At 43.0% G+C, this 27,897-nt stretch overlaps 1 protein-coding gene across 1 annotated transcript; it reads right to left on the bottom strand.

Moving 5' to 3' along the window:
• Positions 1–301: 301 nt before the first annotated feature.
• Positions 302–27,803, bottom strand: PI4K2A (phosphatidylinositol 4-kinase type 2 alpha). Its single transcript, XM_019636500.1, has 9 exons — positions 27,272–27,803; positions 19,048–19,248; positions 14,576–14,707; positions 13,416–13,569; positions 9,527–9,588; positions 7,980–8,079; positions 6,948–7,081; positions 6,406–6,465; positions 302–2,753 (listed from the first exon to the last, which is right to left on the bottom strand). Exons 1-9 carry the CDS (start codon positions 27,704–27,706, stop codon positions 2,592–2,594), a joined length of 1,440 nt encoding a protein of 479 aa, XP_019492045.1. The 5' UTR covers positions 27,707–27,803; the 3' UTR covers positions 302–2,591.
• Between the last annotated feature and the right edge of the window lie 94 nt (positions 27,804–27,897).

The raw sequence follows: 27,897 nt of genomic DNA, 5'->3' as shown, positions 1-27,897 counted from the left end.
AAAACAGACTCAGGAGCCCTAACTCAGCAACTCCATGGAAATGCAGTGTTCTTTGTCCTTAAAATTGCATGCTACCTTGTCTACCGTCCACCAAAGAAAACTAGACATGGGTGGCCGGTTGGCTCAGGTGGTTAGAGCGCGGGCTCATAACACCAAGGTTGCCGGTTCCATTCCCACATGGGCCAAAGAGCTGCACCCTCCACAACTAGACTGAAAACGACGACCTGACTTGAAGCTGATGGGTCCTGGAAAAAAAAAAAACAATGTTCCCCAATAAAGTTAAAAAAAAAAAAGACAAAAAAAAGATCAGAATTGGACTTGTTATTCATACATTTGCATTGATTTAAATACATTACATACAATTTCTACAGTGCATTAGAACAATACAGAGGCAGCCGGACTCACAGCCCAGCCTCTACTCCCTGACACTGGGGGACAGCGCCTACAGCTGGCAGAAGGCCAGGCGGTTCCATTGAGTGCCACCCAGAAGCCTGCCCTGACACTCTGGGCCCCTGGCTCTCCCAAAGTCCACATTCAAGGCAACCTGAGTATAGGCTTCAAGGAGAATGGAGATAGGCCAGGAAAGGATGCCCCCCCGCCTTTCACCTATCAGGACTGGGACCAGCCCCTTCGTACATTAGACCCAATTTCCTTCTCCTCACAGAGCCAGTCTGGATGAGGGCAACGTGCAGACCTGTTTGGCTGGGGGAGCAACCAGGCTTCTCTTCAGACTCCTCAGGAGCTTTACCACACGTTTGTGTAAAGATGTCTATGGAGAGCTAAACACACCTGGGTCCCCTTCCGGCCTCTGGCAGCCCGGCTGCTCCTGCAGTCTGAGGACAAGCATTCTTGCAAACATGGTCCTCAAGGCTAGTGCCAGGTGGACTGACTGGGATTGTCAGGGCTGGGGATGGTTGGGGAGCTGTGCCGTCATCTACAGGGCATGCACATCAGCTCCCAGAGACGACTCCTGTCAGCTGGACAGAAGCCCAGGACAAGCTGGCTCCCGGGGGCTGGAATGGACGGGGACCAGCGTGGCCCTGGCCCAGCTGATGAGAGGGCTGCACATCTCTGCTCTGCCTCCTGGATGGCGGGAGCTGGGCAAGCAGAGAGCACACAGCCATAGTCCTCGCTCCCTTTCTTTGGTTGTTTTTTCAAACCTTCATGATCATCTTTCCAAGGCTGATTGACCAATCGCAGGATGCCAGAAACTTAAAGTGTCCAGTAGCACAGGGCTGTGCCGTAGCCACAGATGGCACCCTCTTAACTACCTCCTGGGGCCGTTCTTTGCTTTGGTGTAGAAAGGACTCAGACACCTGGCAAGGGGGACAGCTGAAGGAAGAGAGAATGGAAGCAGGCAGATGCACACTGAGCTGGGCAGGCACTGGGAAAGTTTGAAGGTCTCTCTCCTTTGGGTCCTACCTTTCTCAAGAAGCCATGGAAAAACTGGCCTGGAACAAGAAGTCAGGGAGCAAAGGGCACCTACCAGTTAGGAAGCAGAATAGAAGTCCTGTTACCTCCACCAAGCAGCAGTGATAGCATAAAAAGAAGTCCAAGGATCTAATATCCTGTTCTCTTATGAGCTGAGACCCACTCCAAAACCCAAACTGAACCCCTAAGTCAAAAGAGTTGAGGAAAAATTATCTAAAATAACAGGAGCACATTAGAGGACTGAGAGTTTATCACCTGTGGCCAGGGCAGAGGACTCAGGAAGCAAGGCTGGGGTAACTTTGCCCATAAATCAATTACAGCTCCCAGCATGCACTCTGGCCACACGGATCACTTGTGCATGCTGTGGAGTCCACATCCTGCCTCTTGACTTTGCCTGAGTGGTAGGTAAGCTGCAGACCTGCACTAGAGAGTTTGGGTCCCTAGCAGGGCAGAGAGCAGAGCCGATCTATAGTACCATATACAGAACTTCTGGGAGGTCTAAAGCAAAAGTACCCCCGCCATGCAAATTGCATTTGAAGGCTTTTTAGTCAGCCTATTGCACTGATGGGAGAAGGGGAAGACGACTTGGCAAAATCCCAAAGGAAGGGTGTGGCTTCTGTCTGTTCCAGCACTGCGGGTCACCCAGCTGCCTTGGTCCAGGGGCATGGGGAACTGCGAGGCACCTGAACGTCTGGGTCCACGCAAATGTAGGTCTGGATTTGAGGTTTCTGACAGGAGAGGATCTGGGATTCAGCCTGGGTTTTGCTAATAGTATTTAAATTTGTTTTTGTTATGTGTTTGTTTCTGATGCAGAATATAATGAGGAATTGCTAGAGAGCAGGGTGTCAGAAGGAAAGGGAATTTCCCAGCTGCCCCCAGGAGACGCTGGAAGGAAGATGCTCCTTCCCGGGCATCTGGACTCCTTGCCTGGAGCCCCAGCCCTCCCCAGCACTTAGGAGGGCCCACCAGCACTCACGGTCCCTCTGATTGTGCTTCTCCCAGTGCTTGGGAAAGCCCTGAGGGGGGGAGTGGCGAGCAGAGAGGGAGGGCTCTCAAGGGCACTGCTCTCTCCACTGGCTTCTCTGGCTTTTCCCGCAACCTGTGCCCCAGGCTTCCTCCCAGCCCAAGTCTCAGACAATGCGCCATTGTCTGCCTCTCGGCTACCACCACGAAAAGAAAGGCTTCCGACTCTGAAAGCTCTGCGTGTAGGACTCGCTGGCAGACCGCTGGTGGGAACGGGCTGTCTCGACAATCACGGGTGGCATCTGGACCAGGTGCAGGGGACTCTTGTTATCTTTCAAGGCCTGAGTCAGATTTAGGATCTGCAGTGGGAAAAATGAGATCAGTGAGGGTCAGGCCTACACATCCAGGTCTGCCTCTGAAGGGAGACTGGCAGAGTGTGCCTACAAATCAACAAAAAAATAAACAGCATACTAATGGAAAATTGTACAATTAGGCAATTTACAAAAGTAGGAATATAAGTGGGCAATATATAGAAAATGGAAACCTCTCTAGTCATTTTCAATTACAAATTACAACAAATATCTCCTATTTTTTGCCCTTCTAGTTAATAAAGATACAGAGACGACAGAGTTAAGGAGAGTTCAAAGACATGGCTGTGGGGCTGGACTGTGGGGCAATCTTTCAGAAGGGCCAGGGGACAGTAAAGGTTTAAACGTGAACAGGTCTCTGACTCAGCAATTCCATTTTCAGGACTAAGGAAACAGCTGTTGACATGCACCAAACACTTAGTTTCAACCAATACAATCCAGTATTGTTTATAAAGTGAAAATGACATAAATGCCTAAGAGTATGGGATCAGTGAATAATTTGGGATAAGAAACAATTAAAAAATATATTTTATAGTATGGAAAGCTGATCACAATTGTTATTAGATCTAAAAGGAGATAAAGAACCATTATTATAATGTGACTCCACATTTATTTTCTAAAATACTATCTTCCTATCTACCTATCTCCAGAAAAAAAAAAAGTCTGGAAGTTAGCAATGAGTATATCTGGGTCAAGGAATTATAGGTGATATTTGTTTATTACTATTTATCCTTATTTTCTGATTTTCCTACATAGACGACATATTTTAAAAAGCCAACATTCCAGTTGGGATTCTCCTTCTAATGCTGTCTCTTCATCATCTTTTTATTTAAATAAAATTTTTACTTTGGAATAATAATTGTAGCTTCACAGAAAACTTGCAAAGATAGTACAGAAAGTTCCTATATACCATTTACCCAGTTTCTCCTACTTTTAACATCTTACATAACCATGGTACATTCAGCAAAACTAGGAAACTAACATTGGAACATTACTATTAACCAAACTCCAGACTTAATTCAGATTTCTTTAGCTTTTCCAGAAAGTTCTTTTTCTGTTCCAGGGTCGCATCCAGGATACCACCTTGTATTTAGTTCCTTATCAACTTTTGTCTGTATTTTAGAAATATTTCAGATGTGTCCATGGGGACACTTTTTCTCCCCCTTGTCATTAGAATCACCACCATTTATCTTCTCTGGTAGGACAGTGCAAAAGCTGAAGCTGTCCTATGACAGCCTTCTTTAAATTAGATGTTGACGATTTGCATGGCCTGGCCCCTCAAATCACACAGATACACAGCCCTCAGGCCAAATACCTTTGGCCCACAAATGTTGCCCATAAAGAGGCAGAGATTCACCTGGAACAGAGGTCAGAAATCAGAAGTGGATCCTACCAGTGATTAATTCCTTTTTCACTTATTTGTTTTGGCACTTGCCTGCATCCTACACAGCTTCCGAGAGCGTGGTGCACAGATCAAGGTAGAGAACTAAAAGGAGGCTCAACGGATTGTGCAGGAGGCCACCCAACTTAAGAGACAGGATTTTAAACCTGCCCTGGCTGGGTCTTCCTGCGCTTCCTTTGGTTCTTTGGGTTAGAAGCTGCTTTTCATGCATGCTGAAGTATTGGGGGTAAAAGGTCAATTGTCTACTACTTACTTTCAAAAGATTTGGCAAAAAAAAGGAAAAGAAAAATCTATCTAGAGAGAGAGACAAATTATATAGATAGTTAGAGATAGGTATCATTCAGATAGATAACACATAGAGATATGAGATAAGGCAAATGTGGCTAACTAAATATAACAACTGGTAAATCTAGGAGAAGATCCTATTATTTCAACTTTAGTGAGGTTTTAAATTTTTCAAATTGAAAAGTTGAAGAAAAATTTATAGCAGGCACATAATGCTAAAGAATAAAGAATAGTGCACATGTTATTTGAAGAGGCTTTCCCTCAGACCCTGCCTTCTTTATAAACTCCTGATCAGAAGCCTTTCTGGTAAGCAACAAGTACCACTCACATCCATCTCTCTGGGGGTTCTTCACTCTTCCCCGTGGACTCAGGGCCCTTGTACAGCCCACTCTGTGATTACAACTCAGGTAGGTAGAAGGCTGTAACCTCCTTTCTCTGCGGTACATCAGATTTCTGTAAGGCTGAGGCTCATTCTGCTTCGGTGTATGATTGGTCAGTAAGTAAGGATGTGACGGATAAAGGAGCCAGGAGGAGCCGGATGCTCATGAAACTTTATGGTGTTCAGTTGGCTAATGCATATTCAGTATTTCAATCTGCCAGGCACTACTCCAACTGTTTTAAATCATTTATCTCATACTAACCCTATGAGGTAGATGCTGTTATTAACGCCATGTTACAAATAGAGACAGTAAAAGAAGAAATTAACAAAGACCTCATAGCTAGTAAATGGCAGAGCCAGGATTCAAACCCAGGCACTCTAACCAGTTTGTGCCCTTAACCACTAGGCCATCCCGGCTCTCTTTAAGGAGACTTCAAAGTGATAAGCAGAATGTCTGTGCCCAACAGTTTTTTTCAACTTTTCAAGCATATTCTTTACTATGCTTTGGAGGGTCAATAATGCCCTGGTGGTTTCCTTGGCTCTCTTTGAAGGTGAAGTAGACAGAGAAGAAATAATATGATATGACAACAAAAAGTATAACCATAGCCAATAGATGCGTGCTTACCATGTACCAGGCATTGTTTTCACTAAAGACTTGATATGCATTACCTCATGTATCCTCTGGCCAACTCTGCAAAGCCTTATTACTGTTCCATTTTAGAAACAAGGAAGCAGGGCCGGCCGAGTGGCTCAGCTGGTTAAGAGCTCGCTTGGGAGCGCCAGCTCTGAGCAGCAGGGCCTCAGTTCAGATCCCACATTGAGGGCCAGTGACGCTGCGCCCTCTACAGCTAAGATGATGAACAACAGCTCAACCTGGAGCTGGGCTGCTGTGAGTCGCCGGCGACGGCGTAGGCTGCAGCGGGGCTGCAGTGGGCTGGCTACATGAGTGGCTGGCAGCCAGCATGAGCGGCCGGCAGCGGGCAGGAGCTGCCGTGAGCCACCATGAGCAGCCGACCAATGACCGGCAATCAATTGCCTCACCCAGGAAGAGTGCAATGATCATGTCAACATGGGTCAGTGAAGTGATGTCCTCCACAACTAGACTGAAGAACAAAAACAGCAATTTGTCTACCTGTCTATTCCCCTTCCCCAATTCCCCCAAAAAATCTTTAAAAAAAACAAAACAAGGAAGCAGAGGCTCTTGTCCAAGGCCACAGAGCTTGTAAGCAGCAAAGCAGTCTGACTCCATAGCCTAGCTCGTAACCACCAAGGCACATGGCCTGCCTTGAGCAACTTGAAGACAAAAGACAAATGGATAAATTTACCAATGAACTATCTGGCAACTGGCACAGAGCTAAGCACATAGTAAGTTCTTCATTAAGCACTGAATACCATGCAAGAGGCAGGAGATTGAGGAAAGCTACCTTTCCTCTCCCATTGGTTGAGGCAGAATCACAAATATGTATGGTATAGACTGAAAAGGGTACAAAATGCAAGCTTTACACGTTTACTCAACATGAGCATATAACCCTCCCAGAGATCCCAGAGATGACACCAGGAGGATGTCCCAGGCTTACCTGTCCCCGCATGACAGCAATCTGCTTATGAAACTGGCCCCTGTCGAAACCAGGATCTTTCTGCAAAGGAAGGGCAGAAGGAGATGGAAGCTGCACGAACCCCTCCGAAGAACCCATTTTCCTCCCCCAATTAGAAACCTGCTAATAAAGAAAACCTACACAAGGCTTACGAGGCTTAGTGAAGTTAACTACCACCCCAAGAATTCCGTTTCACAGTTGGGGAAATAGCGAGCACGTAAATATCTTGTCCCGAGTCTCATTATTAACTCTAAAGAACACTAGGCTGTAATGCTCCATTTGAAAATGAGCTATGCAGATACACTGCAGGCACAGGACACAGAGGATACACACCAGTGTGATTCATCACAGGGGCCAATTTTTTTTCAAACCAAACCAAACTAGGTCCTGCTGTCCACATGCGGGAATCTTGTTCTTCACTGGCTAATGCAAGTCAGAAGGGTGTTGGCCATGCTCTCTTGGCTTACTGGACCAATTAGAAAAACCTTCAGGAATTCCTTCTCCTATAAGGTCAGAAGGCTAACCTTGAAGAGTTCGTACAGGTCCTCCTCCAAGTCCTTGACAAAGTTAGGGTCCGATATCTTTGGAAGAATCAGATCTTTGATCTCCTGAGAAAATGGGACTTTTGCCTGGGGCAACCAGGCCCAGTAAAAAGGATCTGAAAAGAGAAAAGGTTAAAAGCAAAGCTGGCAACTAAGACTGAACAGGGCACCTTCAGCTGAGTGGCTGAGAGCTGCTGACGGGCGGCAGGATGGCGACTGGACTTGGGAGTTGAGCTAGCTGCGCCCTCCACAGCTAAGATTGAAGGACAACAACTTGGCTGTTCCCTTTCCCCAATTTCCCAATAAAATCTTAAAAAAAAAAAGCAAAGCTGGTGTTGGAGAAAGTTCCTGCCCATCTATGTTTTCCACTGATCAGAGCAGTGCAAAGGGCAGAACACCCCTCTGCCTTGATATGTAACAGAAAAGTTTTAAGAGCTATGAATCCTAAAGGTTACACAGTAAGTGAGGAACGAGGAGTCAAACCCAGGTCTGCCTAATCCCAGAGCCTGTGCTCCTTCCCAGATGTTACATGACATTCCAAGATGCAAGCCTATCTAGAAGCAATTACTTCCCCCTTGAGACACTGAGATGCTCTTTTTGAAAAGACAGACTAGTACTGCAAAAGGGCTAGTGACCCACTATCTCTATCTCTCCCTCTTTCTAAAACTTTCTTAGTTATAACGGGGCAGGAGCTGGATTCCAGGATGTCAATAAGGAAGACAGAACACTGATAGTAGCTTATATTTAGTCCTTGGAAAGAATGAGAAAAATGCAAAGCAGAGATGAGAAAACTCAACTCTATGCTTCTAATGGGAATAATGTAAGGTAAAAATTATAATAATAGCTTACATTATGGAGTTGTTGCCATGTGCCAGCCATTGTGCTAAAGTGCATGAGCTGCATTATTTCATTAATTCCTAGAACAATCCTGTGATAGAGACATTACCTACCTTGCACAGATGAGAAAACTGAGATAGCGCAGAAGAGCCAGACCACAGTGGTCCTGAGACTTACATGCCCTCCAGGAGTCAGGATGCTTCAGGGGGAAAGCCAGGCCATTGTCTATGGCAGCCACCTTGATAATAGGCTCCTTCACCACCACCCAGTCTGTGTCCTGAAGAGCAAGGAAAGACTAAATACTTAGTCACATGGGCCTTAGGCCCTTTAAAGTAGTAGCAAAGCCTCCCAGCTCAACCTCCTCAGGTACCAGTCCTTATTCAACCTCTGAACTGGTTTCCACATTGTTACCTGAACTTAGTACATTTGTGGCACCTCTGACTTGGCTTCTTCAAAGTTCTCACAATCCCTTCCTCATCTTAGAAAAAGTGCACTTCCCCACAAGTTGCCACAGTTGTTGGCAAAAAGGGAAATGACAATAACAAAAGATAACTATAAGCCATTCCTCCTAGAGAAAGGCCATGAGATTCCTGAGGCTATAAAAAAAGAGAAAAAAAAAATCACAATCAGTTGTCAAGGTCCTCCTGTGTGGACGTTGACTCAGATGCCACTTCACTGGTGGTGACATTATTCCAGTGAGATAAGAGAACCATGGAAGATAACAGTTGGCTGCTCTTGCACAAGGGAGTCTGTTCCCCTGCTTCAGTAATACATAAAAAGAAAAAGGACAAGAGCTGAATGTAAAGGAGTGGGGCAGGCTACCTGTGACAGCCCACATCAAAGATTCTCGGGCTGTCTAGTTGGCTCCATGCTTCAGGCTCACTGGTGCCATCACAGGAACAGGTAATGTGGGTCCAGGACGCCTGCATCAGAAGCCCCTGGGATAACTTATTAAAAGTACATAATCCTGAGTGTTACCCAACCTAACGGGGGAAAGGCTTAAAGAATCTGTACTATTTTTAATAAGTGATTCAGATGTACAAAACTTGAGAATGACTATTAAAGGAAGTAAACACACTAGAGGATGTGTTAACTAACCTTATTGTGGTAAACATTTCACAATATATACATGTATCAAATCATCACACTGTACACCTTAAACTTACATAGTGCCATATGTCATATTTCAATAAAGCTGGAAGGAGAAAATAAAAAGGCATTATGAGGACTAAAAACCAGCCTCACTCTCCTTCTCCAGGTAGCCTTCCCATTAATTTTTTAAAATGCGCTGACTGAACAGGGATAGAAAAGTGTGAGGTATGAAAAGAATGAGAGAATAAAGAAAGCTGCAAGAAGCAACTTTCTCTAAACTGATGTTCTGTGGAGTTGTGGTCTGTTGTGAAAAAAGTGTTCCCTGGTCAGAAAAGTTTAGAAATCACTGGGCCAAGTAAAAATAAACAGGTGCATTTAATGCACAACTTCTCAGACCTTTACTATGTCACTGTGCATTATGAATCTCTAAGAAAGGCATCATGTCCCAAACTTACTTGAACTTTCCTTTAATCTATTCCTATAACATCATTCAGTAGTACATTCCTTAATAAACAGAGGAAAACACTACCAAACATTAACCTATCAATTTTAAACACATGTGCTATCCCAATTCTTCTGAATGCATATACTCCACCTCATCCTCTTCTTCAAGATATAGAAGAACCTCTTACCCGAGAGCTAGAACTATCCATTGGATAGTCATATTTAATCAGCCAGTTGTCGTTGCCTCGATCTGTGAACAGAAATACAAAGTTAGCAGAAAAAACTAGGGCAACTTTCATTTTCATGGTGGGCTAGGTGTTTTGGACACTTGGGCCAATCATTCTACTGAGAACACGACAAAAAAATGGATAAAATATTTTAAAATCTCTTGAAGGCTTTGGAGGTTTTAAGAAGACCGTTATGAGTTAGTATCAAGATCTGGGAGAAAAAGGAAATGCAGAGAGGGAGTCCAGCATTTTTTCCCATAGAGCTTCTTTTCCCATAGCGCACCTGCTGATTTGGGAAGAGGCTAAGAGGTAGGATGACTGGTTAATAAAGGTTGACTATTCTGCTTATTTGTGTATGTTCAAAAAGTCTCCATAATTATTATTAATGACAACAGTATTGCCTTAGTTTTATATAAATGTATTTATATATGCATATATACATACAATTATAAATATATGTATATGTTTATACACACATATATATATTTAAAACACATGACACTAACAGTATAAAAGTCGGGAGATGGGTAAATGAAGCTAAAGGTTTCTAAGATCTTTGCGTTGCCCAAGAAAACAGTAAAAGTACCAATTAATGCTAAATTTGGAAAATCAAGAATTCACATGGTAATCTTTAAGATAACCACCAAAAGAAAAGACAAAGCGTATACAACTTCTAAGCTAAAAGGGGGAAAATGAAATAATTATAAAATAATTTAAAAGAAAGTAAGAAAGAAGAGGAAAAAAGATCATAGAGAGAAAAAGAGAATAAAAAGATAGGCAGAAAGCATAGAAAGCAAATAATGGTAGATAAAAATCTAAACATATCTACACATACATTATAGATAAATAAACTAAATTCTCTAAAGTTAAAATATAACAGTTGTCTCATTGGATAAAGTTGATAAACTTTTAGCTATTAAGATTAAGGGAGAAAAAGGGAATACTCAAATTACTAAAATCAGAACTTAAAGTGGAGACATTACTACTGATTCTACAGAAATAAAAATAGGAGAGTACTATGAGTAACTATATGCCAACAAGCTGAATAACCTAGATGAAACACAAAACCTACCAAGACTAAACCACAAAGAAACAGAAATCTGAGTACAGTACAGCTATAACTAGTACGGAAACTGAATCAGTAATTAAAAAATCTCTCAACAACAACAAAAAAATCTCTCAACAAATAACAGCAGCCCTGGACCTGATGGCTTCACTGGTGAACTCTACAAAACATTTAAAGAACTAACACAAATCCTCTTTAAACTCTTCCAAAAACTGAAGAGGAGGGAACACTCCATAGCTCATTCTATGAAGCCAGCATTACCTTAATACCAAAATCAGAGACACAACAAGAAAACTACAGACCAATATCCCTTATGAATATTGATGCAAAAATCCTCAACAAAATATTAGCAAACTAAATGCAACAGCATATTAAAAGGATTACACAGCATAACTGATATTTATTGCTGGAATGTAAGGATGGCTCAACATATGAAAATCAATCAATGTAAAACAACACATTAACAAATTGATGATCTCAACTAATACAGAAAAAGCATGACAAAATTCAGTATCCATCCATGATAATAACACTCAACAAACTATGAAGTAGATACCTCTACATAATAAAAGTCATACATGAAAAACCCATAGCAAACATCACACTCAATGGTGAAAGACCGAAAGCTTTTCCTCTAAGATCTGGAACAAGGCAAGGACGCCCACTTTCATGACTTCTGTTTAACATAGTACTGGAAAACCAGAGCAATTATGCAAGAAAAAGAAATAAAAGGCATCTAAATTGGAAAAGAACAGGTAAAATTATCTGTTTGCAGATGACATGATCATCCATGTAGAAACCCTAAAAATTCCACTAAAAAAACTGTTAAAACTAATGGATAAATTCAGCAAAGCATCAGAATACAAAGTTAACACAAACAACCAGTTGCATATCTATGAACAATTCAAAAAGAAAATGAAGAAAACAATTCCATTTACAATAGCATAAAAAAGAGTAAAATACTTGGGAATTAACTTACCCAAGAAGGTTAAAGACGTACAATGAAAACTACAAAACATTGCTGAAAGAAATTTAAAACGACATAAATAAGTGAAAAGATATCCCATGTTCATAGACTGGAAGGCTTCATATTGTTAAGATGCCAATAATACCCAAAACAATCTGGAGATTGAATGCAGTTCCTACCAAAATCCCAAAGATGTTTTTTGCAGAAATAGAAAAACCCATCCAAAAATTCATATGAATAGCCAAAACAATCCAAAAAAAGAAGAACCAAGCTAGAGGACTCACACTTCCTGATTTCGAAACTTACTACAAAGCTATGGTAATGAAAATAGTATGGTACTGTACACACTGTAAAGACAGACGTACGGACCAATGAAATAGAACAGAGTCCAGAAATAAGCCTTTACATATATATGATCAGATATATATGACAATGGTGGCAAGATCATCCAATGCGGAAAAGACAGTCTTTTCAACAAAGGTGCTGGGAAAACTGGATATCCATATGCAAAAGAAAGAGGTTGGACCCTTACCTAACACCATATACAAAAATTAATTCAAAATGGATTCATGACCTAAATCTAAGGACAAAAACTGTAAGATTCTAAAAAGAAAACACAGGGCAAAGTTTCATGACATTGGATTTGGCAATGATTTTTTAGCTATAATACCAAAGGCACAGACAATAAAAGAAAAAATACACAAATTGGACTTCATGAAAATTTAAAAATCAATTGCATCAAAAGACACTATCAACAGAGTAAAAAGGCAACCCACAGAATGGGAGGAAATACTTGCAAATCATGTATCTAATAAGGGATTAATATCCAGAATATAAAGAACTATAACTCAACAACAATAAAACAAACAACCTGATTTGAAGATGGGCAAAGGATTTGAATAGATATTTCTCCAAAGAAGATATACAAATGGCCAAAAAGCACTAAACTATAATGAGATACCACCTCACACTCTTTAAGATGGCTTCTATCAAAAAAACAGAAAATAACAAGTGGCGATGAAGATGTGGGGAAACTGGAGTTCTTCTGCAGTGTTGACGGGAATGTAAAATGGTACAACCACTGTGGAAAACAGTATGACAATTCCTCAAAAATTGAAGACAGAATTACCATATGACCCAGCAATTCTAGTTCTGGGTATATACTCAAAAGAACTGAAAGCAATGTCTCAAAGAGATATCTGTATACCCACATTCATAGCAGCATTATTCACAAGAGCTAAAATGTGGAAGCAATCCAAGCACCCAATGACAGATTAATGGATAAGCAAAATGTGCTATACACATACAATGTACCATTTATCATTCAGCCTTAAAAATGAAAGACATTCTGACATATGCTACAATATGAATGAACCCTGAGGACATTATGCTAAGAGTAAGCCTGTCACAAAATGACAAATACTGTTGAGTCCGTTTATATGAGGTACTTGAAGACAAAACTGTTCTGTGATAGGCCTTGCTGATCTAAGAATGACGAGAGACCAAGGATAACAGTACTCTTAGAATTCTTTGTGTTGCTTTGGAAGGCCAAGTGTCTTCTTTCTGGGACCAGGAGAGAGGCCAAGATAAAATAAAAATACTAGCTCTAGGCCTCACCAACTCTGAAAACTGCACATGATGCACCTTGTCTTGGAAAAATATGTTTTGAGACCCTCCCCAAATGTCTATGGCCCTTCTGACATAGAAAAAACTCATCCTGATCAGGCCCTCTGATACCAAAGCCTGACAGCCTCCATGCCTCCCCGCTGTGCCTTACCAGTCTGGCACAGGGCAGAGGACCGCCTACAGCTGCTCACCAGTGTTGCGGATGATGTAATCCAGCACCACCAACCGCTCAAACTGCAGCAGTAGTTGGCGGTTAGTGTTCTCAGGGAGAGGTTCTGCTTCAAAACGCCGTAGCCAGTAGTCTGCATCTTTGTAGCCTTCAACAAAGAGCTGGAATGAGCCAACCTACAACCAAGAAGGAAGGACAAAGGTATTTTTCTACAGCCCAAGTTCAAAGATCCCAGAACTAAGCCAGGTACCCACTAAGGCAGTGAATCTTCCTAATGCAGCGACCCCTTAATACAGTTCCTCATGTTGTGGTGACCCCCAACCATTAAATTATTTTCGTTGCTGCTCTATAACTGTAATTTTGCTACTGTTATGAATCGTAATGTAAATATCTGATATGCAGGATGTATTTTCATTGTTACAAATTGAACATAATTAAAGCATAGTGATTAATCACAAAAACAATATGTAATTATATATTGTGAAATATTTATAATTCGTGAAGTGCCGTTTTACCTCCAATACTGATGCTTTCAACACAGCAGCTGCTTTCTACACAATAGCTGCTGCTCTCTACACATGTATGACTGGTCTGCATAAGTACATTATGGCACCAACCCTGTCATATACACCTGTATTTGTATGGGGTGTATGTGATGGGGTTGGCGCGATGATGTCATCACGCCGGGTACTCGTACGTGGACGTATATGCATGTGGGCGGACCCGCCTGGAGACAGATAGAGGAGCGGTGTCTCGGTTCCTAAGACCATAGAAAATATGTGTTTTCCGATGGTCTTAGGCGACCCCTGTGAAAGGGTCATTCGACCCCCAAAGAGGTTGCAACCCACAGATTGAGACCGCTGCACTAAGGCCTTGTGGATTTTACATCACAGAAGGAAAATGTTTTCAAGATCTTTACTTCTTCAGCTCCTTGCAGCTACAGGAAAAAAGGGTTGTGACCGTGATTGCCCATCTAAATTCAAGAAGCCCATCCAGATGGTCAAGAGGAGTAAAGTGAGAAAGTTAGGGTCTTAGGCCCTTGACAGAAATGAGGGAGACAGGAGCCTCAGGGCAGGCTATTCTATAGGCATGTGCAAGTCAATAGGCACATGCTTTGCCACTTGGATGGCTATGCCACTATAAAGCATCACCTTTCATAAGCCACACAGGTGCAGGCTATACCTTTGGTGGTAGTCCAATGCGGTTAAACCTCTGCCCCACTTTTGGCACTTTCTCTAGTGCAAGCCGCTTGCCTCTGGACTTCACTCGATCAATGGCACTGTAGTTGAAAGTCTCACTGGCCAGGTATACTACCTACAGTGGAAAAAGACGAGATACCTAGATTAGAGTCAAGTTTAAGGAACTATGGCAGAGAACAGCTAGATGCTCACCAATATGTTCCTCTTCCAGGGCACACAGAAAGAATGCATTTCTCAGTCTTTCTGGCGGCTAGGATCGAGTATATGACTAGTTCGAGCCAATGGAATGTGGACAAAGTGATGTATGAACATCACTTCCAGGCCTGGCCCCTAAAATCTCCCATGATCCGTATCATATTCCCCAATATCTGCAGATGGAATGAAGGGCTCTGAGATGGCAGAGCCACATCACAAAAGGACCCAAGAGATCTAGATCTCTTGTCACTACATGGAATGACATGGGATCCTGGAGAGCCATCTAACTGGCATGGATCTATGATATGAGCAAGAAATAAATTCTTATTATGTTAAACCACTGGGATTCAGGGATTGTTACAGCAGCTAACATGAATTATGCTGACTAATACAGCCACCTCTTGGGTTAAGAGAAGATGGCCCAATACCTATTTTCTCTCCAGATAAAAGCAAATGGCAATTTACTCTATATACTTTTATCTCCTTTTGAATTTTGTACTATGCACAATTATTCACATCAAAAAATAAACATTAAAGTTGGTTTTAATTTTTAGTGGATTGCTATATATATGCATATTTATGCAGGCTATATCTGCAATATTACACAAGAAACCAGTAACAGCAGCTGTCTCTGAGGAAGGAAATTGAGTGGCTGAAAGGGTGGGAGGGACACTGAATTACTCTTCTGTTTACTCTTCTGTGCCTTCTCATTTTAGCACTAGACACATGCATTGCCTATTCAAAACGAATTTTTTAATAAGCCATCAATATTACATTATATGTACATCTATTATCACACTTATCACATTATCTTGTGATTATCCATCTGTATATCTAACTTCTCTCTTAAGACTAATGAAATTAGGGGAGGAAGAGAACATATTCACATAAGCATTCCCAGTACCTAACACAGCACCTGGCACATGCTTAAAATTATTTATTAAGTGAATGAATTAATGAGTTACAAGTTTCTTTCGGAGACAGCAACAAGTGGATTTTAGTATATAAATACCTGAAATCAAATTTATAAGAAAGTTCTTTCTTTTCCTAAGCCTTGCAAAATGCATTACAAGTAAATTATTTTGCCCATGAACCTTAGAGATAGAGAGAAGCAAAATAATTCCCTCCCCCCTCCCAATCTATCTATCCATCCATCCATCCTACAACAGAAGTGCAAGGTACATGTAGGCTAGCAACCTCTGCCTTACAAATCAGGAAACTCAGGCACAAGAAAAAAGGGATAGAAGAGTTTTCCTAAGACTGTCTTGCCAGTTTCCACAGTGAAAAGAATGGCTCTCTCAAGCCATAAACCACCTATTTCCCCCATCAGATTTATTTGCGATCACTCTTTGCAATGGCCCACTTTTTCTGTATGACTAATGAAACTATCATAACCTGAAACCTCACAAAAACAGAGAGCAGAGACAACTATCGAGTGAGAATTACAGCCTTACTATTTGAAGCTCCATCACAATGTGAGCCCCCTGTTTCCATAGTGACAGATGGTCTGATCAACTGGATAGAATCCTGTCACAAGGGTGGGGAGGTGGGGGGGGGGGGAGACTTCCTCTTACTATTCTCCAGCAGCTGTATATTAAGCTTGCAAAGTTCTGTCTCATCTCAGTCTCATAGAAGACAAGTATTTCTGATGTTGCTGACTTTTTGATGCAAAAGTTCCTCGGAGCTCATTAAGATTCTCTAATAGGGAAAGAAGACCAGATGGGGAAGAAAGGGATTGTGGGGGTTGACATTAATGATTAAAAGTCATCAAAATACTACAGGCTAAGATGTATGGAGTGTTAACATTATGCCAGGCACTGGGCTATGTGTTTTACATGGATTATCTTATCTAATCTTAATAGCCACCCTATAAAGAACTATTTATATACCTATTTTTATAGTGAGGAAACTGAGTGGGGGGGTGAGGCAGAGGAAGAGCATGGTCTTAAGCGACTTGCCCAAAGGTTACCCAATAAAAAGTTACAAAGCGGACCGGCCGAGTGGCACGTTGGTTAAGAGCTGGCTTGGGACGCCAGAGGGCCCCAGTTCGGATCCCACATATGAGGGCCAGTGACACTGACCTCTACAGCTAAGATGCTGAACAACAGCTCAACCTGGAGCTGGGCTGCCGTGAGTCGCAGGCGATGGCGTAGGCTACAGTCCCTGTGGCAGTGGATTGCCATGGGCTATCGTGAGTAGCCAGCAGCCAGCATGAGCGGCCAGCAGCCAGTGTGAGCGGCCGTCCAGGAAGCTGGCAACTGATCTGCCTCGCCCGGGAAGAGCGCAATGATGGTGCCAACTTGGGCCAGTGAAGCAACGTCCTCCACAACTAGACTGAAGAACAAAACCACAGCAACTTGTCTGTTTCCCTTCCCCCAATTCCCCAGCACTGTTCCCATCCCCCAATTCCCCAATAAAAATCTTTAAAAAAAAAAGCTGCAAAGCCAAAATTCAAACGTAAGCCCTCTGATTCTTAGGCCCTGCCCTCCAGAAGTACAGGCGGAGCAGGCAGGCATGGGGCCAGGGGTGCTCTGCTATTTACCTAGTAAACGAAGGAAACTACACAGTGATAAGCAAGGACTATTTAAAAGAGCTTCTAGAGTTTAGGAGGGGCCTAGTAGGAGGATTTCAGGTTAAGCGAGAGATCCTAGGAGCATTAATTATTATACAGGATAGTCAAGTGTGCTGTTTAACTATAGGCACAGAGAGAGGAGGACGTAAGCGTGAAGGGAAGAGCTGTGCAGGGCCAGGCAGTGACTGTGATGTCAACCTGATGGGAGCTACAAACCTGAGACTGGGACCAGACATTCTCTCCTAGACCTGAAGTTGGGGGGGAGGGGGAGGTCTCTGGTATTGTTTCTCATGGTTTGATAAGTCATTCACCGATTTAGCTGGTACTGATGGAATGCTTACTAGAAGTATAGTACTTTGCTAGGTACTGAGAATGGGAGAAGGAAATTTCAAGAAATGGTCCCTGACGCCTACAGGCTTACAAACTAGTTGGCTTATTGTCTGGAGTTTGGTGGCAAAGAAGCAGACACAGTTAAACATCCACAACAAGCACATTTTCTTCTAAAATAACCTGGGAAAATAGAAAAAAAACAGGTTTGGAGGAACACTGCTGTTTCATCAGTCTCTTTGTCCACAGAGTCTACTATCTAAACCTGTGAAGAAAACTCCAAGCAGGGGTTTTAATCTAGAGGCATGGTCCTACGGGGTCAATAAATGGACTTCAACTGGTCTATGAACCATCCCCTGCAATTACATGCAAAACAGTAATTGCAAATGTGTGTATATTTTCTGGGAACAAGATTTATAGCGTTCCTCAAATTCTCAAAGAGGATTAAGACCTGGAACTACAAAGACACCCCTGCAGCCTTAGGGCATCTGATCGGAGTTCAACCTTAAGTTGTTAATAAACCTCAGGTAGCCACATGCTCACTGGGACATGTCCTTAAATGTCCACATGCTGACTAGCAGATTCCTTCCCCTCATAATCCCTGGAAAGTTTCATGGAATACCCTGTGGTACAGGGGTTCTTAAACCAGCCTCAGTAAATTCCTGATATTTATGCAATTAATCCTGTATTGAAGCATTTGTGGGGAATGGGAGGGGGTATGATCCAGATCCTTCATTAGAACCTCGACTAAGTCTATAACACATATGTGTGTACAAATTCATTCTAAGTGTGGATTTGACTCCTGGGACCCAAATTTTGTTATGTTCAGCTAAGTACCAGAATCCCATAGCCTAAAGATGGGTGAGAAGAATTCCATGTCAGTTCCCTGTAGGGATTCAGGCCAGGTTTTTACTCTAACCCTCAGCCCATTCTAGAGTCCTCCTTGCCAGACCTTGCATAAGTGCTTGGCTGACATCAGCTAGTCTATTCTAGACTGTATCTAAAACCTGAAATGGCTCAGAAATCTGAGAGAGTGAGTCACGAAAGCAGCTGGTTTCTAACCAGCTTGGGGTTATCTGGAATCCAAAGATGCAGGGAGCACATAAATGTGCATCAGAGGGTTGGTGAACTTCCTGAAATTGTATGCAAAAATTTTATGTATATCCTTTTCAGGATATCTTTCACCAGATGATCAAATATGAGCCTAAACCTATGACCACCACCACCACCCCACAAAAAAAGGCTGAGAACCCTAGACTCAGGGCCCTAACTGGACCTAATGGTCCCACTAACATGTAGCAGGGATTAGGCCCCAGGAAAATTGGCCAGGCAGTAACGCTCCCTGGAGACAGGTCACTGACCTTTGTACGGGGTACAATGTTAAGTTCCAGTTTTTGGTCCACCAGGCTGGCCCCTGCCTCTGAGAGATAGCCCTGGTTGAGGACAAGGCAATCACGGCCAAAGCAGCAGGGACAGCACAGCTTCTGCAGCCACTTGGTCCACTTAGGATTAAGGTGCCCATATGGCTCTTCATTCTTGGGTTTGAAGACAGCCGTGATCTTCTACATAAACAAAAGAAAAAGAGGACATTAAAGGCAAGTTGACTAAAGTAGCTCACAGACCAGGTCAGCAGGAATCTAGAAAGAAATGAGAGGGTATAGGAAGAATACATACACTGGCTTCTCCCCAGCTTATATGGGGAAGAGATCAGCTCAAATGTGCAACTAAGAGACCCACTGATAGAAAGGGCTGTGGACAAAGAAAGTGCCAAGTCTGGTACAGATGGTACAATAGATTTTAACACCATCACACCCCAACTTCCAAAGTATATACATACACACTACTGCTCTGCATCAATGATGTAAAGACTCAAAAAATTATCAACTGGGCTGGCCGAGTGGCGCGTTGGTTAAGAGCTAGCTTGGGACGCCAGAGGGCCCCGGTTCGGATCCACATGAGGGCCAGTGACACTGCCCTCTACAGCTAAGATGCTGAACAACAGCTCAACCTGGAGCTGGGCTGCCGTGAGTCACCGGAGACAGCGTAGGCTGCAGCCCCTGCTGCAGTGGGTTGCCATGGGCTACCGTGTGTAGTCAGCAGCCAGCGTGAGCGACCAGCAGCTGCCATGAGTGGCCAGCAGCCGCAGTGAGCGGCGGTCCAGAAGCCAGTGACTGATCTGCCTCGCCTGGGGAAGAGCGCAATGATGGTGCCAACTTGGGCCAGTGAAGCAACGTCCTCCACAACTAGACTGAAGAACAAAAGGACAGGAACTTGTCTGTTCCCCTTCCCCCAATTCCCCAGTGCTGTTCCTATCCCCCAATTCCCCAATAAAAATCTCTAAAAAAAAAAAAAATTATCAACTGAAAGGAACTTACTAGGAAGGTATTATGGAATAAGGTTAAGAAAATTCCTTCATCGATGGCTGATTTCCTCTATCAGCTTCACTATCCCATCCCCTGGGTGTTAATGAAACTTTGCAATAACAAGTTTAGGAATGACAAACTAAGAAAGCAATGGAAGAAAAAAAATCACAGCAAAAAAAAAAAAAAGAATCTTCTACTTCGTTAGAATGGGGTTCTCAAGCAATTCTGATAGGCAAGAGGTCAAGACATGAGCGGCCACAAAGATTAAATCCATCTTCTCTAGCAGATAGTAACTTAATCCTCAAAGGTCCTTGGAAATATGGATGCTACTGCAGCCTAGAAAATTTGGCCCTCTCTGCTAAAGGTTTCTTGCCCAGGCCAGTCAGCCTTCTGAGATTGTTTTTCATTTATTTCACTCCCTGCAGCCCCCAAAGTGCATTTTCAAAGGAAGAGAAGCAAATATGTTATCCAAGTGATTCATTTTCATATCATATGACTCTCCCTCTCCCCTCGCCCCACAGCCAACTCAAGCTAGTCTAGGTCATAAGACATTTTCTGTGGGTGTCACTTCCTGAACGGCAGCTCACAGCAGACAACATACACCCACCTGCCTGCATTAAGTAAGTACTCATATTAGGAACTGGCTAGGCGCATGTCTCCAACAATATTTGGGCAATCTAAGGCCAGTTCCTTTAAGAAGCCTTGCAAGGATTTGAGAGGGCTAGAGAAATACAGAACTGTCCTTGTCCCTTCAAAAGAATCAATTTATTCTTAAAGACAAACCTAAATATTCACTGAAAAAAATCAAGTGCATATATTCATATCATAAGTCAGAAATACACTCTTATTCAAAGTAGCTAGCAAAAGACTGAAATTAACAATCTTCCTTTCTGTCTCTGCTCCCCTGGAATCCTGGGCTCTGAATCATACAGCATCTCACCACTCAGAGAATGACTGATGAGTACATTGTAACTCTCTGGAACCTGGGCAGTGAATCACAGAACAAACAGAGGCATGTCCCAGAACCCAACAGTCAGTTCAACTAAGGCACAATGTGGAGTTCAGCAAGCGGGTCCTCCAAAGTGAGAACAAGACATTCCTACTACTAGCAGGGCTGAAAAACGCCAGGGCTGAGGCTTAAATACTTCCACTTAAAGAAAACTGAACTTGAAGGCCAAGACTGCAGCCAAGCATCGTTTATAGACTGACCTTTCAAACATCTCAGTTTCTTTCAACCCAAGGAGAACCGGAAAGCATTTCATCAACTCTAAAAGCATTAATCATGGTTATCTCAGTACTACAAGTTTCATTAAATAATAATGTCTGGATTGGACAGATGAGGGACTGGTAGGGTGGGAAGGATGGAGGAACAGAAGGGCATTCAGACAAAACAGGAGACAAGTGCCTTTCAGGGCTAACTGTAGGCCTCAGTCCAATTCAGTTCTGCTAGCATTTGCTCAGTACCTAGTCTGTGTGAGCACTCGCACTCTGGTGGGTTTCCTAAATAGATACATAAAAACTACCCTGGCCTAATTTTCAAAGTTGATGTTCACTTCACATCATCAACTGTGTTACTGAGAATTCAAGGATACTCTAATTCATAGAAAACAAACTCGAAAGCCATTCAAATTAGAAAGACACCCACCAGTATTTGGTTGAGAAAGAAAATGACCACTGCCTAGTTTTTCTTACCGTCCTCTCCTCTAATATATTTTCAGTTCCTTTATTACATTTAGGAGAAAGCTTCAGTTTGATATCAATATTTTAAAAACACCTTTCCTTTAGCACCCACCTATTAATCCCCTTTTAGCAAAGGGGGTGAGGTGCAGGCAGCTTGAGCAGCGCAGTCCATGATGTGGGGGATAAAAACAGAACTGCACAAGGCAGTAAGAGGCCACTAAGTGGCTGGTGTCAGGACCCACAACCAATTACTAGAACCTGGAACCCAAAGGGTATCCTGTAGCTATCCAGCCACCACAGGAAGTGGGTGTTATGCAATGCTGAAGAAGCTTTTTCCTCCAGGAACCTAAAATCTAAGATAGTTCAAGCACATCACTCATCTTACACAGCGAAATATACAGAAAGAACTTTTTTTTTTAAGTTTGGTAAACATGAAGTGGACAGTTCTCAATCTTTTTGTTCTCAAGATTCCTTTAAACTCCTAAAACTTATTAAGAACCTCCAAAGGCTTTTGTTTATATGGATAAAATCTATATTTGCCATAGGAGAAATTAAAATTGAAATGCTAAAACTATTTATTAATTCACTTAATAAAAATAAACCCATTACATGTTCATATAAGTGACGTGTTTTATAAAAAATAACTATAGTTTCAAAAACAATTTTTAGTGAGAAGACTAGCATTGTTTTACATTTTTGCAGATGTCCCTAACATCTAGCTTACTAAAAGACAACTGTATTCTCACATCTTCCTTAATATTCAATCTGTTTCAATATCACACATCATGCAGCTTCTGAAAATCTCCACTGTACAGTCATAAGGGAATTAGAGTGAAAAAGGCATATAAAGTCTTAAAAATTATGAAAATAATTTTGACCTGTGGATCCTAAAAGGGACTCCTAGGGGTCCTTGGGCCACACTCTTGAGAACTGCTGTAATTCTGTATTAGAGGCTGGAGGGAAACAGCACTCTTTGACTTAGCTGTTTATGTGGAGAAGCCTTATTTACATGTTAACAAAAGCGAGGGATGGGCTACTCCTAATATATTAGACCCTGAAAGAAGATGGGATCCAAACAGTGAGAGATTTAGCCTGTATTTATTTTCCTATCCACTGACATCAACATCACCTGCCTCATCCATTACAACTTGTGTCCTGGGACAGCTCCCTGTAATAGATGATAGATGATACTTAAGATCTCAAGGACTACATTTATTATATGATATTCAAAGTTGACTGCCTCGTAACACTTTAGTAAAAAAAAAAAAAAGATTCCATTTGAGATCTTTATTCTTTATTTGGCTATCAGTGTGATTCTCAACCAAGTGTAAGGACGTCAGAATTTCGTGGAGGGTGCAGGTAGCTGGAAGAAGCACATTCAATATTACAACGTAAGTTTATAGGTGAAAATGGAAAAAAAATACTGTACCATTTTCATAACAACCTCTTGGTGGATAAAGTATTTTTAAAAGGTTGAAAATTATTGCTATAAGGTCAAGTTCCTAGAACATGTGAGCAATACCTATAAAATTCTGAAGCAAATACCAATTAGGATTATCTAATGAATTATTATTCTCAATGGTCATGAAAGCACCTTCTCAAAATCAAACTACTTTTGCCTTACGCAATGCTAATGTATCCAAGAAAGCCTAATCCAGAGGTCAGTGGGCATATAACCTAAAAACAAAATACTCTGAACTCCCACTCAACAGGACCCACGCCAGGGATTTTCAGGTGTGATATCTCATTTAATCCTCTTAATAAACTAGTGACTCACATACTAATCTATGATTCTTGGCTATATGAACACCTAGTATTATATGACTAGCCTCGCAAAACAGAAAATGCTCAAAAAATACTTTTGTAGGTGATTGAGTATTGAGACCTGAAGTACAAAGATGTAAGTGAAGAGGGTAATAGGAGCACTCTCTACTACGACTTCTGATCTAGCATTTTCCGTCTTACTGTTCCAGGTCCTCACTTGCTCGCCCTGAGAGAGAATCCAACCTAAATTGAGAAATGGAGTCAAGGCTATTATCTTCAAAAACTTTTCGGACTGTCTAGCTCTGAATGTAGCTGTCTCAGAAACTGCTGGTCCCCCAATCTCTGTTCCCCCTTCTTCCTCAGACACAGGACCCCTGACTTTTAGCTGGGCAAAATAAAGACTATAATTGCCTGACACTATTTGCAGCTAAGTTCTGGACAATGAGATATAAGAGTCTGGGGCGACATCTAGGAAATGCCTTAAAGGGAGGGGCATACTCCCCCTCTCCCTCTCCCTTTTCTTCTTCCAACGGCCTAAAAAAAGCAGACAAGATGCCTGCAGTTTGAGTAGCCATCTTGGATCATGAAGTGGAAGCCACATGCTAAGGCTGGCTGATCACCTGGATTTCAGAAGGAGACTGCATCCCTGATAAAGTGAAATGCTATGCCAGTCCTGAGCGGCCTGTAAACTTCTTTTATTAAAGTTAAATGTACTTTTATTCAAGTCATTATTATTTTAAATTTTCTGTCACACACAGCCAAACTGAATCCTAAACAAAATGGTAGGTGAAAAGAGAAATCAGAAATTCAGGTGACTGGCTGACTGAGGCAGCAGAGCACAGTGGTTAGGAGCATAAACTCTGGAGCCAGTCTGCCTGAGTCTGAATCCTGCCTCCACTTACAAGCTGAGGCCTTGGACCAATGATTACATTGTGTGCCTCCGTGTTGTCATCTGAGGGGATAATACCTGGGTGTGTTAGGAGAATTAAGTGAATTATTTGTAAAGCACTTAAAACAGTACCTGGTATATAATAAGTGCTACCTAAGTATTTTTTAAGTAAAATAAATAAACACATTTGGAACAAAGATGACAAGCCCAACTATGTACAGCAAGTCTATGGCCAGTATAACCCACCACAGTGTTTAGGAAGTGGTCCTCTACTCTAAACCACATTTTCCTCAGTGGGAACAGGATGGTTACATTAATAAGTTTTGTCAGGGCGTATCTGTTTTGACTTCCCCTCTTAAGAAAGAACAGTGGCCAGGAAATTTTAGAGACTGGGATCCTGCAAATCGCCAAGAAATACACATAGTCTGTCATTCTCTGTGGCCTATGTACTGAGGTGGTAGTACTTTACCTGCCAGGTTAGAATTGAGAGATCATATTACGCCCACCTGTCAGAGCACCTGATCACTTCTCTGCTTGACCTGACACACTTCCAACAGAGCTGTAACATTGCCATGAAAGAAAAACAAAAACCTTCCTCCTGCTCCTATCAAAGAAAAACAGTCAACAAGCTAAAATAAAAACCAAAAAATAAAAACCACTCATTACCTTAGGTGTCATTCTGGTTCTCAAATAAAAAGATGAAAGCATCTTGTTAATATTTAGGACACCCAGCTTTCTTCTAGAAGTGATGGTTCCCCTTCAAGCTTTCATTTTAACTCACTGCTCCCTTATTTGAAGAACTTGAAAAGAACTATTACTCTCAAAGCTTTCCCCAACTCAGTCTATGTTAACTGAGTTAATGGCAGAATTGCTCTCTGGTTCTTAATGATAATTCAGGGACGACATCTGAGAGAATACCCAGATCATTCAATGAACCTAACCAAGAGCTACAAGTCATGGCCCACCCTGGCCACTCAGCACTCCTATCAAAACAGCACACCACCCATCTAAAGAGTTCACATGGGAGAGCTGCAGGGAAAACTTGAAGGAGCTCTCACACCCACCACTCTAATAAGTATAAAGATAATATATTTTTCCAATAAACCATCCTGGCCTGGTTGGTTTGAGAACTTTGGCAGAGAAGGCGTGATATTTTTTGAACTGCTGATATTCCAACGATACCTCTGCAGTTCTCAAAAGAATAAAGGTAAGCCACACTGAAAGATTACCAGAGACATTTCAAATTGCAAACCAGGAAAATCTATCAGATTGCCACTGCCTGCCCTCTCTCCACCTGAAGCTGCTACAAGCCAGACATCTAAAAATCTTGGCTGATTGCCTTCAGAACTCAGAAACTGGAATTACAGTCTGCTCCAATCATTAACCTTAGTTTTTCTTTTGTTTCCATAGAAATGCCTTTTATTAAATAACTGACTGCTTGAGCAATACAGGTCTAACTTTGAGAGCCCACCTGCATCACTGCCTCCTGAAATGAGACATAACTGTTTAATTGAACTGACATATTCTCAAGACTAAGAGACTAATTCAATGAGATGCAGCAATCTACCAGCTCAACTTCTTAAGCTGGACTGTGAAACTTCTTGGGGAAGTTTCAAAGGTGGAACTAAAGAGGAGCAGAATACGCTACTCCAATATGTGCCACTTTTGCAAGTGGATTGTTTCGAGCTGAAGGCAATCAAAACCTAGCAGACTCAGGAAAAACTTTTACCTCTTCCTTAACTGCCTAAAAATATTTAGATAAGGGACCTGACCCAGAAAGAGAGCTATTACCAGAGATAACTTTTTTATCTGTAAGACTTACCTGCAAGGCAGGTAAAACACCTGATTACCAAACACCTGCTTTTCTTAACTTCCTGTGAATTGTCCTCCTCCCCTTTGAAGCTTCAGGCCCCTTTCCTTTAGTTCAGGGTTGTATATAAGCCTCAATTTCCTGACTGCTTTGGATGTTGTGTTGATGGATTCCTGTAAACTAAGAAATCGAATTTGTTTTTCTCCTATTTTAAAAAGAAAGAATAAAGGTCACCTCTCAGCTGCCCTGGTCACTCCATGCCTCATCCCATCCCATCCCCCTTTATACACACGCAGGGGACAAAATAAAGGTCAGCAAACACAGCCTTTGCTGAAAAGCAAACTACAATAGTCCTGGGAGAGAAATGAAAGTAAAAGGCAGCTGACAGTCCTATGATTCCAAAACTGCATTCTAAGCTGAGGAACCGAACTGTAAAAAAGGATTTGAACAATTTCCAAAAAGTGAGCAATAGCCAAGACGGATTGAAAACTGATGATTCCGCTCACTCGGTCACCATCGTCTGCCAGAAGAGGCCTGGGAAGACGGCAGGAGACATAACTACAGCGCCCAGAACGCTGCAACTGAACCCTCAAGAGTCTCTGATGGGTTACCCGTCCTCCTCAATGAACAGCGACATCACTGGTTTGGTTCAAAAAGAGAGAAAGACGGGCCCAAAGCTCAAATCTGTAAATCTGTAGGTTAATGGCCGAATAGCAGTCGCTGTACTTTAAAGCTCAGGAAGCCACTAGAAAGCAGCATCTCCCCACGCATCTCTGTCCAGGGGCGGATTGCCCCACCACACCTCTGGGCCTCTCGCCTGTATCTGGTCAATTTCCTCTTTTCATTTTCACTCACTCCTCCCCCACCAAATAGGTTCTGATTTATTTCTTCATTCCACAGAGCTTCTGCGTCTCCAGTCCTCCGTGGCACTCCAAAATTCTGCCAAGGGGCTCCGCACTGTGAAGTTTCTCTCTTTTGCAGCCTTTCTTTAACACCCCCCCCCCACCCCGTTCTCCCTCTGGCTGTGCGAAATCCCCAAACTACCCCGGACAGGCCCACCCTCCCCACCTCGCTCTCACCCCCTGAGGGTCCTTGACGAAGTAGCTTCCACTGGAGCCCTGGTAGATGCGCTCGGGAAAGATACAGCGCTCGATGGCCACCTCGGCTTGCCGCACCACCGCCTCGAACTCGGGGTCCTCCGGGAACTCGTTCCGCTCGCGGTGGGCCTGCGCGGCGTGCGCCGCCGCCGCGGCCTGGGCGGCCAGAGCTTGGGCCTGCGCCGCCACACTTTGGGTCTGACCCTGGGCCGCCGCGCCCCGGGCCCGATCCAGCAGTGGCTGCCGTTCCCGGTCGTGGCCTGGCGAGCCCGGCGGAGAGGGGGCCGGGCCGGCCGCCGCCGCCACTCGGACCGCGCCCCCCGGCACCTGCGGAAAGTGAGCTCCAGAGCCGGACGGGAAGGTGTAGTCCGGCGGTTGGGCCCGCTCCGGGGACACTAGTGGGCTTGTCTCGTCCATCCCTCAGGCCGCCGGCTCCGGGACCCCGCGCGTTGCACACAGCTGAGCTCCGGGTCGGGACCAATCCACAATACCTCCAAACCCTGCCTGGCCAACCAGCTCGCGGTGCCTCTTTGGCCCCGCCCCTACCTTCCCTGTTTACTTGGCGACGAGTAGGCACGACCCCTCGCGCGCGAACAGTAGCCAATCAG

This window comes from Hipposideros armiger, unplaced genomic scaffold, assembly GCF_001890085.2.
Source record: "Hipposideros armiger isolate ML-2016 unplaced genomic scaffold, ASM189008v1 scaffold_28, whole genome shotgun sequence".
NCBI classification, from domain to species: Eukaryota; Metazoa; Chordata; class Mammalia; order Chiroptera; family Hipposideridae; genus Hipposideros; species Hipposideros armiger.
The sequence above is the reverse complement of the archived record's forward strand: the minus strand, read 5'-3'. Positions and strand labels throughout refer to the sequence as shown.